Source organism: Heloderma suspectum, chromosome 2 (assembly GCF_057233095.1).
Source record: "Heloderma suspectum isolate Gila_16-S chromosome 2, 16-S_ref, whole genome shotgun sequence".
NCBI lineage: Eukaryota > Metazoa > Chordata > Lepidosauria > Squamata > Helodermatidae > Heloderma > Heloderma suspectum.
Window position 1 is genome coordinate 241,913,889 of NC_139459.1, and position 13,382 is coordinate 241,927,270.

Genomic DNA, 13,382 nt, shown 5'->3' on the forward strand with positions numbered 1-13,382 from the left:
TGCAATGATAGTAATTGGCCTGAAATGTGAAGAAAACTACAGTATTTTATTCAGCACAGAAGTTCTTTGACACATATCTATTATTAGAACTTCCACCATCAAGGTAAATTGAACAGTCTGAAATCCTGACCATTATGAAATAGAAGAACAAAGGCCAAAAAGTGTCAACCAGAGATTCTTAGGCTAAATGCACATATAAATATGGAGACATTGTTTTATGCATAACAGAACTAGAATTTTTTTATTGCCAGTTTTTATAAGCCAACAAACTAACTTTAAAAATGAAAACTTTTCCTATCATCATTTTTGTAAGTAGTGTTCAGAAACGCTGATGACGGTTATTGGCAGTGTCCTTTTCTTCACTGGATGGTACTTTTTTCTTTATCTTTCGTCTGGCTCATCATTTCAAGAGCCTGAACAATAAAAGTGGTGGCCTTTTCACTCTTCTCTACATTTTACACGAGTATATAAATTGTGTGTGTGTGTGTCTGTGTGTGTGTGCATACACAGAGACACAGAAGTATACAGTCATAAAGTAACTAATTTATAGAAATTAAACATATACCCATTTATTGTTTTTGATGTTTTAAATCTATCCGTTTCACATATTTTTTTAAAAGGAAAAGTTAGTTGCGTTTGTAGTGCAAAGAATATATACAGACAAAGCCCCCTTCAGATTGTATACTCTCATTCAGCTCCATAGATGTTCATTAATGCCCTTATTCAGGACATGGAAACTCTTTCTATAATAGAAATAAATTCTCTATAATGGAGGGAGAAATGTCTGAGAAACGCACTGTGTGATTTCAGCAACCCTGAGTTCAAAGCCCAACAACAAACCATACGTTCTGTTCCTGGGTTTTTCACAGTTAGCAACCCATCGTTAAACCATGGTGCAAGGTTATTGCATAACAATAACCCACTATTCAACAACAGTCCATGATTCAATGACAATCCATACCCAATCTATGCTCTGGGTTGTTGTTTCATGTAAACCAAGCCCGACTGAGGCATAAACACGGTTTGCACATAACAGCGGCAAATCATGGATTAATTAAATTAAGCCATGATTTGCTAGGTTATGTGCAGTGCCCAAGCCACTTCTGCTTTGCATAATCAATCTCCAGTCAGCTCAGTTGTACGTTGTTTCATGAAGTGCAGACTTGGATACTGTGGGTTATTAGTGGGTTAAACAACCCGAAGTTAACTTACAATTACTTCTTCAGGTTACTTAACCAACAATTTGCCACTGGTGTGTGCAAATGGAGCCATTACCACCAACAGTAGGAGCAACATTTTAAAAAAAATCACATTTAAGAGAAAAAGTATTGTTAGAATTAATTCTGTCCTGCACATGACCAGGAGAGTGTTAAAAAATTACCTTATCTTATAATATGATGTGCCTGGCCAAAGGGTTAACCATTTATATTAGAACCCTGAGCTATGTTCTGTGGACTGTGATACTGCCATTATCTTCAGGTGGAAATACTACCTTGAACTATGCTGTGATGTACCTTAACCCATCAGCAAACTGTGAAGTTAGCAGTAATATGAAGTGTGAAATGAAATCAATGCCAGCATTTTTTTTAAAAATAGTGAAAATACTGCCATAGGCACTCAATTAAGCATATCATATAAAATGAGAAACAAAATCCAACATCACAGTTATTGCTGAGAGTTTACAGATGCAATCCTATACCAACATATCTGGGAGTAAGCCTCAGTGACACGTACTTCTGAATAGCCATGGAGAGGCTAGCTCTGTAAAACTTATACAGAAAACAAAGAAAAGTTTGACACCCAGTGTTATAAATCCCCATACAGTTGTTATTTAATCCCATGTTCTAATTGCAATGCTTTTTAAGATTACAGATGTACTGTGTTAAATGTATGTCCTAATAATTTACCAGTGGCAGAATTATGGTTATTGTACCATAACTTTGAATGTCTGAATAATTAATAAATATATATAATGTGGGTAAAAATAAATAAATTCCCCTTCATGGATCATTTCCTTGTTGTGGCAAAGGGGTTTGCATAACTCAGTGAAGCTATAAGCTATGCCGTGCAGGGCCACCCAAGACAGACAAGTCATGGCAGAGAGTTCTGACAAAATGTGGTCCACTGGAGAAGGAAATGGCAACCCACTCCAGGATTCTTGCCAAGAAAACCCCATGGAACGTATCACAAGGCTAAAAGAGATGACGCCGGAAGGTGAGGCCCTCAGGTCGGAAGGTGTCCAATATACTACTGGGGAAGAGCAGAGGGAATTTCCAAGTAGCGCCAGAAAGAGTGAAGCGGTTGGGCCAAAGCCGAAAGGACACTCAGCTGTGGATGTGTCTGGTGGTGAAAAGAAAATCCGATGCTGTAAAGAACAATATTGTTTAGGAACCTGGAATGTCAGATCAATGAATCAAGGTAAGCTGGAGGTGATCAAACATGAGATGGCAAGATTGAACATCGACATCTTGGGAATCAGCGAACTCAAATGGACAGGCATGGGTGAATTTAATTCAGGTGACCATCATATCTACTACTGTGGGCAAGAATCCCTTAGAAGAAATGGAGTAGCACTCCTAGTCAACAAAAGGGTGGGAAAAGCAGTACTGGGGTACAATCTCAAAAATGATAGAATGATCTCAGTACGAATCCAGGGCAAACCATTCAGCATCACAGTAATTCAAGTGTATGCCCCAACCACTGATGCCGAAGAAGCTGAGGTTGATCGGTTCTATGAAGACCTACAACACCTTCTCGAATTAACACCAAAAAAAGATGTCCTCTTCATCATAGGGGATTGGAATGCTAAAGTAGGAAGTCAAGAAATCACCGGGATAACAGGCAAGCATGGCCTTGGTGTTCAAAATGAAGCAGGACAAAGGCTAATAGAGTTTTGCCAAGAGAACATGCTGATCATAGCAAACATTCTTTTCCAACAGCACAAGAGGCGACTCTACACATGGACGTCACCAGATGGTCAATATTGAAATCACATTGATTATGTACTTTGCAGCCAAAGATGGAGAAGCTCTATACAGTCAGTCAAAACAAGACCTGGAGCTGACTGTGGCTCAGATCATGAGCTGCTTCTTGCAAAATTTCAGCTTAAGTTGAAGAAGGTAGGGAAAACCACTAAACCATTCAGGTATGACCTAAATCATATCCCTGATGAATATACAGTGGAGGTGAGGAATAGATTTCAGGGATTAGACCTGATAGACAGAGTGCCTGAGGAACTATGGACGGAGGTCCGTAACATTGTTCAGGAGGCAGCAACTCAATCCATCCCAAGGAAAAAGAAATGCAAGAAAGCCAAGTGGCTGTCTGATGAGGCTTTACAAGTAGCTGAGGAAAGAAGGGAAGTGAAAAGCAAGGGAGAAAGGGGAAGATATATCCAACTGAATGCAGAGTTCCAGAGAATAGCAAGGAGAGACAAGAAGGCCTTCTTAAATGAACAATGCAAAGAAATCGAGGAAAACAACAGAATGGGAAAGACTAGAGATCTCTTCAAGAAAATCGGAGCTCTCAAGGGAACGTTTTGTGCAAAGACGGGCATGATAAAGGACCAAGAAGGCAGGGACCTAACAGAAGCAGATGAGATTAAGAAGAGGTGGAAAGAATACACAGAAGAACTATACAGGAAAGATCTGAATGTCCCTGATAGCCATGATAGTGCGCTCACTGAACTTGAGCCAGACATCCTCGAGAGTGAAGTCAAGTGGGCCTTAGGAAGCATTACTAACAACAAAGCTATTGGAGATGACAGTCTTCCAGCTGAGCTATTTCAAATCCTAAAAGATGATGCTGTTAAAGTGCTGCACTCAATATGCCAACAAATTTGGAACACTCAACAGTGGCCGCAAGACTGGAAAAGGTCACTTTACATTCCAATTCCAAGGAAGGGCAATGCCAAAGAGTGTTCAAACTACCGCACAATTGCACTCATTTCACATGCCAGCAAGGTGATGCTCAAAATCCTACAAGCTAGGCTTCAGCAGTATGTGAACCGAGAACTACCGGAAGTACAAGCTGGGTTTCGAAGAGGCAGAGGAACTAGAGATCAATTCGCCAACATTGGCTGGATCATGGAGAAAGCAAGAGAATTCCAGAAAAACGTCTATTTCTGCTTCATTGACTACGCTAAAGCCTTTGATTGTGTGGATCACAACAAACTGTGGCAAATTCTGAAAGAGATGGGAGTACCAGACCACTTTACCTGTCTCCTGAGAAACCTGTACGAGGGTCAAGAAGCAACAGTAAGAACTGGACATGGAACAACCGATTGGTTCAAAATTGGGAAAGGAGTACGACAAGGCTGCATATTGTCACCCTGCTTATGTAACTTATATGCAGAGTACATCATGAGAAATGCCGGGTTGGATGAATCACAGGTCGGAATTAAGATTGCCGGGAGAATTATCAACAACCTCAGGTATGCAGATGATACCACCCTAATGGCAGAAAGCAAAGAGGATCTAAAGAGCCTCTTGTTGAGGGTGAAAGAGGAGAGTGCAAAAGCTGGTTTGAAACACAACATTAAAAAAAACTAAGATCATGGCATCTGGCCCCATCACTTCCTGGCATATAGAAGGGGAAGAAATGGAAGCAGTGACAGATTTTATTTTCTTGGGCTCCAAGATCCCCACAGACGGTTACTGTAGCCATGAAATTAAAAGACGCTTGCTCCTTGGGAGGAAAGCTATGACAAACCTAGACAGCATAGTAAGAAGCGGAGACATCACCTTGCTGACAAAGGTCCGTCTAATCAAAGCTATGGTTTTCCCAGTAGTAATGTACGGCTGTGAGAGCTGGACTATAAGGAAGGCTGAGCGCCGAAGAATTGATGCTTTTGAACTGTGGTCTGGAGAAGACTCTTACGAGTCCCCTGGACTGCAAGGAGGTCAAATCAGTCCATCCTAAAGGAAATCAACCCTGACTGCTCATTGGAAGGACAGATACTGAAGCTGAAGCGCAAATATTTTGGCCCCCTAATGTGAAGAGAAAACTCCCTGGAAAAGGCCCTGATGCTGGGAAAGACTGAAGGCAAAAGGAGAAGGGGACGGCAGAGGATGAGATGGCTAGATAGCATCACTGATGCAATGAATATGGACTTGAGCACGCTCTGGGAGAGAGTGGAGGACAGGAAGGCCTGGCGTGCTATGGTCCATGGGGTCACAAAGAGTCGGACACAACTGAACAACAACAAAAACAAAAATAAATAACAAAATGCCATAGAAATGGCTTTAAACTCAAGGTTTCAAACATGAGGGACTATCATTATTGCAGATATTTTACATAGGTTTTACTACATGTAAAGGAAATCTTCAGCAAAGGAGATCGTTACCTTGTCGTGGTGCTGGAGCTCGAGCACCTCAATGACGTCATGAGCTAAACCGTGAAGGGACACCCAAGACGGGAAGGTCATGGCAGAGAGGTCAGACTAAATACAATCCCTGGGGAAGGAAACAGCAATCCACCCCAGTATTCTTGCCATGAAAACTAAATGGATCAATACAACCAGAGATATGTCGGTATACCATCGGAAGATGGGACTTCGAGGTCGGAAGATGGTCAAAATGCTAATGGGGAGGAACAGAGGATAAGTTCAACTAGCCCCAGATGTGATGACGCAGCTAACTCAAAGCCAAAAGGACGGCTAGCAGCCAATGGTGCTGGTGGTGAACGACGAATCCGATGTTCTAAAGATCAACACACCATAGGAACCTGGAATGTATGATCTGTGAGCCAGGGCAAATTGGATGTGGTTATTGGGGAGATGTCAAGATTAAATACAGACATTTTGAGTGTCAGTGAACTGAAATGGACTGGAATGGGCCACTTCACATCAAATGACCACCAGATCTACTACTGTGGACAAGAGGACCACAGAAGAAATGGAGTAGCCTTCATAATTAATAATAAAGTGGCTAAAGCAGTGCTTGGATACAATCCAAAAAATGACAGAATGATCTCAATTCGAATTCAGGGTAAGCCATTTAACATCACAGTGATCCAAATATACGCCCCAACCACAAATGCTGAAGAAGCAGAAGTAGATCAGTTCTGTGAGGATCTGCAGCACCTACTGGATAGTATGCCAAAAAAAGATGTTATTTTCATTACAGGAGACTGGAATGCTAAGGTGGGTAGTCAAATGACACCTGGAATTACAGGCAAGCATGGTCTGGGAGAACAAAATGAAGCAGGACATAGGCTGATAGAATTTTGCCAAGACAACTCACTGTGCATAACAAACACTCTCTTCCAACAACCTAAGAGACGACTTTATACATGGACTTCACCAGACGGTCGACACCGAAATCAGATTGACTACATCCTTTGTAGCCAAAGGTGGCGGACATCTACGCAGTCGGTAAAAACAAGACCTGGAGCTGATTGTAGTTCAGATCACGAACTTCTTATTGCACAATTCAGAATCAGACTAAAGAGAATAGGGAAGACCCACAGATCAGTTAGATATGAGCTCACTAATATTCCTAATGAATACGCAGTGGAGGTGAAGAATAGATTGAAGGGACTAGATTTAGTAGATAGGGTCCCAGAAGAACTACAGACAGAAGTTCGCAACATTGTTCAGGAGGTGGCAACAAAAACCGTCCCAAAGAAAAAGAAAACCAAGAAGGCAAGATGGCTGTCTGCTGAGGCACTGGAAGCAGCCCAAGAAAGAAGGAAAGCAAAGGGCAACAGTGAGAGGGGGAGATATGCCCAATTAAATGCAAAATTCCAGAGGTTAACCAGAAGAGATAAGGAATTATTTTTAAACAAGCAATGCGCAGAAGCGGAAGAAGTTAATAGAACAGGAAGGGCAAGAGACCTCTTCCAGAAAATTAGAAACATTGGAGGTAAATTCCAGGCAAAAATGGGTATGATCAAAAACAAAGATGGCAAGGACCTAACAGAAGCAGAAGAGATCAAGAAAAGGTGGCAAGAATATATGGAAGATCTGTATAGGAAGGATAATAATATTGGGGATAGATTTGACAGTGTGATCAATGAGCCAGACATCCTGAAGAGTGAGGTTGAATGGGCCTTAAGAAGCATTGCTAATAACAAGGCAGCAGGAGATGACGGTATCCCAGCTGAACTGTTTACAGTCTTGCAAGATGATTAGGGATGGCAGAGAATTCCGCCACAGATCACGGTGAGGCCAAATGCCAGTGCATTCGGCCCCCCGAACTCTGTGGCGGAACAGCCCCCCGCCCCCCCGCGGATCCTCCCCAGGACGGGACTCACCTGGGGCGGATCTTCCAGGCGGTGGTGGCTCCGGCGGCAGCAGTGGCCGGTCTTCCGACCGGCTGCCACCGCCGCCATTTCCACTCTGGTAAAAAAGAGAAAGAAATAAAGAAAAAGAAAGATATGATAGGCTACGTAAATCTTTACGTAGCCTATCATGGCTGGGTGGGTTTAAAAAAAAAAAACGCATACATAAATGGCGGCAGCTACTAATTTGCGTTCCTTATTTTTGCCTTCTTAATCTACGTAAATATTTATGTAGACTATGACGGCGAAAACCAAGGGGGACGCAAATAGCGTAGCGGGCACTATTTGCGTCCCTTTTTGATTCCCCATTTTAACCTATGTAAATATTTACGTAGGCTAAAACGGGGAATCAAAAAGGGACGCAAATAGCGCCCGCTACGCTATTTGCGTTCCCCTTGATTTTCGCCGTCATAGTCTACTTAAATATTTACGTAGATTAAGAGGGCAAAAATAAGGAACGCAAATGGCGGCAGCCGTAGCCGCTGCCATTTGCGTACGCGGTTGTTTTTTGTTTTTGTTTTACCCAGAGCCCTCCGCGGCCGGAAATCCGGCTGCGGACAGCTCTAGCCTGGCCGGGCCTGGCTGGCTGCTCCACAGAGCTGCCGCGGAGCACAGCCGGCCACGGAGGATTCCAGGGGGGAGGAACAAAGCGCCTTCCCCCCCAACGAGGATTCCGGTGGGGGGGACGGAACGCCTCCCCCCCACCATCAACATAATCCGCGAACAGGTAAGTGACTTTCGTACATCCCTAAGATGATGCTGTCATGGTGATGCATGCCATATGACAGCAAATTTGGAAAACACAAGAATGGCCAACAGATTGGAAAAAATCAACTTATATCCCCATACCAAAAAAGGGAAGCACCAAAGAATGTTCAAACTATCAAACGGTGGCACTTATTACACATGCCAGTAAGGTAATGCTCAAGATCTTGCAAGGTAGACTCCAGCAATTCATGGAAGGAGAATTGCCAGATGTACAAGCTGGGTTTCGAAAAGGCAGAGGAACTGGAGACCAAATTTCCAATATCCGCTGTATCATGGAGAAAGCCAGGGAGTTTCAGAAAAACATCTATTTCTGTTTTATTGACTATTCTAAAGCCTTTGACTGTGTGGATCATCACAAATTGTGGCAAGTTCTTGGTGGTATGGGGATACCAAGTCATCTTGTCTGCCTCCTGAGGAATCTGTATAATGACAAAGTAGCAACGGTAAGAACAGACCATGGTACAACTGACTGGTTTAAGATTGGGAAAGGAGTACGGCAGGGTTGTATACTCTTACCCTACCTATTCAACCTGTATGCAGAACACATCATGCGACGTGCTGGGCTTGATGAAGCCAAGGCTAGAGTTAAAATTGCTGGAAGAAACATTAACAGTCTCCGATATGCAGTTGATAGTACGTTGATGGCTGAAAGTGAGGAGGAGCTGAGGAACCTCATGACGAAGATGAAAGAAGAAAGTGCAAAAGCTGGGTTGCAGTTAAACCTCAAAAAAACCAAGATTATGGCAACCAGCTTGATTGATAACTGGCAAATAGAGGGAGAAAACGTGGAGGCAGTGACAGAGTTGTCTGTTTAGGCGCAAAGATTACTGCAGACGCTGACTGCAGCCAGGAAATCAGAAGACATTTACTTCTTGGGAGGAGAGCAATGACAAATCTTGATAAAATAGTTAAGAGTAGAGACATCACACTGACAGCAAAGGTCCGCAGAGTTAAAGCAATGGTATTCCCCGTAGTAACCTATGGCTGCGAGAGCTGGACCATAAGGAAGGCTGAGCGAAGGAAGATAGATGCTTTTGAACTGTGGTGCTGGAGGAAAATTCTGAGAGTGCCTTGGACTGCAAGAAGATCAAACCAGTCCAAACTCCAGGAAATAAAGCCAGACTGCTCACTTGAGGGAAGGATATTAAAGGCAAAACTGAAGTACTTTGGCCACATCATGAGAAGACAGGATACCCTGGAGAAGATGCTGATGCTAGGGAAAGTGGAAGGCCAAAGGAAGAGGGGCCGACCAAGGGCAAGGTGGATGGATGATATTCTGGAGGTAGCGGACTCGACCTTGGGGGAGCTGGGGGTGGCGATGGCCGACAGGAAGCTCTGGCGTGGGCTGGTCCATGAAGTCATGAAGAGTCGGAAGAGACTGACCAAATAAACAACAACACAAAGCAATGAAGAAGATTCACACACAAGAAACAGCAAGGACAATAATAATATAATTTTTCTAATGAGATAGCTACAGTGTGACGATATTTCCAGTCTCTCAAACAGAACTATAATATTTTAAGTTGTGGAAACTATTGTCTAGTATAATAATTAACATAGAGAAAAGCTACATATAGTAAACACCAAGAACCAGCAACTTCTGACTCATAATATATGACTGCAGTGGGTTACCAAATATACAACAGCTCGTTCTAATCATTAGCACAAGAGACCCCTGGCTGTGGCTATGCAATTTGAGCTCATTATATGACAGAAGGGACCTCTCTGCTTCTTCATCTCCTCATATGGAAGATAGGGCTGCTTAATGCCTTCAAGTGAAACACATGTGTGTGTATGTGTGTGTGTCTGCGCGCATGTAGAGCAAATACCAACTCCACCAAAGAAAATGAAAATGGGAAAAGTTTTCTGGAACCTCCTGTTATGCAATTCAGGAATATTTAGTAAATATAATATTAAGTAGAGGTAACCTTTTACTCTCTGTTCAATTAACTTCTGATTTTTGCAAAGTGAAGTTTCAATCCTGAAGTTTCATTAAGTGACAAACATTAAAAGTAGTGTCATGGTGGTCCAAAAAAGGAAATAGCTAACACATTAATGACATCTGTCTTTCAGATTCTGTGCAGGACTGTCCTCGTAATTGTCACGGCAATGGTGAATGCGTGTCGGGAATTTGTCACTGTTTTCCTGGCTACCATGGAGCAGATTGTGCTAAAGGTAGTAGTTAACTTTGTTTTCAAACGTTCCTCATTATATGTTTTATCCTATGCCATAGGAATCATTACTCATAGTAATGAAAATTCTTTAGCACTTACTCTGCTCAAAGCACTTCACGTATATTATCTCAATAATCCTCCCAATGATCTGAAAGATATGTTCCTGTTATCACCATTTTACATTTGTAGGATTGAATTTGAATAAAGATTTAGTTTAAAGACACTCAGTGAATTGGTAGATGAGTTGAGATTTGAATCAGGAACTTCCAGCTCATAGTCCATGGTCTAAACCACACTTCCAGCTTCTTTTAAGTTGCATACACCTTAGTGAGATTCAAAGGAAGTTCTGCTGGAGTGTTTAGAGTAATTGAGATGTCGGTCATTGGACCAGTGTCAGATTGCCGTTTTCTTGGGGTATTTTTGCAAACAAGGTTATAATTTCTGTGCTACGCTATCCAAGAAAAGAAAAAAAGAATCAAATGTAGAGATACTAGCAGCCCAGTTCTTATAAATGCATCTTTCCTATTCCTCTCTTGCTACCAGAAAATATGAATATTAGCTAGTTTTTAATTGTACAACTGATAAGGTTTGGGTTTGGTTACAGCATTGCCATCAGGACATCAGTTATAGTCTCACACTGATGTATGGACTGGTGCATTTGATCCTATGATTTTGCAGCAAATATTTTGTAACTTATTTTAAAACTGTAACATTTTTAAATTTCACTGCTGCATTTAAGACTTAACAGAGTAGGACTATTATACTTAATAAGTATTTAAGGAGTTTTGGATTAAATATGTAATCCAAAAATAGAGAGGCTGTCTGCATACGTGACACATTACACAGAGGTAGTTAATTAATCAGTTAACTAAATTATTTGAAAGAAGTGTTACCAGTGCATATATAGAGAAATTTCCTTTTACTACACATATAGCTAATATTCGTATTGCAGTCTAACAGTGAGATTTCTGTGGTATACATCTTTAGGATCATACCGTTATTACCTGTAACTATGGGAATCTCATGAATTTCCTTGATCTGATTCTAATGAGATCCTCAGTAGAGAATTATAAACTAACACCTAAAACTTTGGAAAAAGAGAAATGCATTTATAGAACTGTCAGCCAGAGTATATTAATTATAGGAAGCCTAACAAGTCCATTTCTGTGTTCTCCAGACATAGACCCTCAGACAGTGGTATTTTTGAATTCATAGACAAAGCCTTTTGGGTGAGCAGTTTTAGTGCACTATATTTGCAATGTGCTGTCTTTTTCCATCTTTCTCCTGGTTTACATCTTCACATTAAAAAATAAAACCCTTGCAGAACAATCTTAAACATGTTTCAAGGGACTTATTCCTAAATAAGTAGACATCCATGACTTCCCTGAAACCTTTTCAATTTGACACTAACAAAGTAGGAAAAGCACTGTGATAGATATTTCTCATAGCATTTACATGTTTTTGACCTAGATTGCAAGCAAGCAACTTTGAGTTGCTAAATGCCTTAGCATCCCTCATTCATACCATAAGCTATGGTTCAATCATCTAGAACGTGAGTAGGCAGATTGAGGCCCTCCAGATGTTTTTACGCACAACCCCCAACATCCCTCACCACTGACTATATGGGCTAGGGCTTATGGAAGTCCTAGGCCAAAACATCTGGAGGGCCATAAGCTGTATTCAGTCAGTAACAATTAGTGTTGAGCTGAAACTACTTACTGTTTGGGAGTCAGGGTTGTGAACATTTTCAGCAATGCCAAAAAAAAATCCTTCTTGGATATTTTTGGGTGCCCCTGAGAGATACCAATTGCCTACTCATTTAAATTTCCATCACTTGCCCTCCTGTGCCTTCAGTGATATCATCTTGCAATCAGGGTACATAGTGAGTGATAACATCTACTAACTGCATAGCTCCTGTTTGTGTGGAATTGCCACATGAGTAATCCAAGAAGAAAGCAGCAGCCATGGAGAAATGGTACTGATGAAGCAGTAGAAAGGGGAAACAAGAATAAAAAAGCAGAACAGGAGTAAAAAAAGGTGAACCTGATTATTGGGGTGGGGGTATTTCTGTTCCACCAAAATTCAGTGTTTTAAGCTGAAAACTTAAAACTCTGGAGGTGACGGACTCGACCTTGGGGGAGCTGGGGGTGGCGACGGCCGACAGGAAGCTCTGGTGTGGGCTCGTCCATGAAGTCATGAAGAGTCGGAAGCAACTGAACGAATAAACAGCAACAAGCTGAAAACTGAAAGTGTAGAATATTTGGCTCAGCCTCAGTTATAAAACAGGCAGTCTGAATTTGCTTCTTTGTGTATTTTTGTACAGCTAGATAATCTTTTTGCATTTACTAGCATTTCAGAAATGAATATTTTGATTCCTCCCATCACAAAATACACACACACACTTCCAGGGTATGGATAGTGCTCTGGAGGCATAAATTAGCTGGTTGTTTACAGAATGAGCTGTGTAATAAGTCCACAGACTACCAGTTTCATATGAGAGACCGGTCATAGGCAGGATTCTTTGTCCTGTTTATTATTATTTTTTACAGAAACTGATAAAGAAAATTGATTGTCAAATTAGATGTAGTGTCTGACCTTGCCATAAAAGGAATTTTTATATCAGCTCCTAAGAATAAATGGGGTAGGTTACATAGAGATTGTCATGATTCCCTTAGCCCCCCACTTCACTTCAATGCCCAAACATACACAGACGAGAGGCTTCAGTCTACAGCTTTTGATCCGTTACTTCACAGGGTCATACAGTTGCAAATTCTCATAGAAACTCTCCGTCTACAAGGAATGCCTTTGGGGGATCCAAATGGAATTTACGAGAGTTGCCACTGTTTGAAGAGGGAGGCAGTCTTGCTAGCCTAACTTAAGGGGGGGAGGTCCCTCTCTTCTTGTGAGGCCTCTAAGCGCAGCTTCTCACGCAAGGCCAGTCGGGTAGATCGTCTAAGTTCCGCCCCTGCCTTCTCTCCCTTTGCTCTGTGTCTGTGCCTGGCATCTATTAGGTCAATCTCCTGTTCTCTGCCTCTCACGGGGTGGGAGGGTGAGGTGGGATCCTCAGGCTCAGCCATCTGTACGTTTGTAACCTGAGAAGCAGGCCTACTCACATCTGGATTAGCCTGGGAAAACACCTCCCCCATGTCTGACGGTGCT

At 41.9% G+C, this 13,382-nt stretch overlaps 1 protein-coding gene across 1 annotated transcript in view; it reads left to right on the forward strand.

The window, feature by feature from the left end:
* TENM2 (teneurin transmembrane protein 2) overlaps positions 1 to 13,382 on the forward strand; it is a 1,208,485-nt gene that overhangs the window by 1,013,781 nt on the left and 181,322 nt on the right. Inside the window, exon 9 of the mRNA XM_084838625.1 lies at positions 10,123 to 10,224. Within this exon, the coding sequence (XP_084694751.1) occupies positions 10,123 to 10,224 (102 nt within the window). The remainder of the gene's footprint in view (positions 1 to 10,122; positions 10,225 to 13,382) is intronic.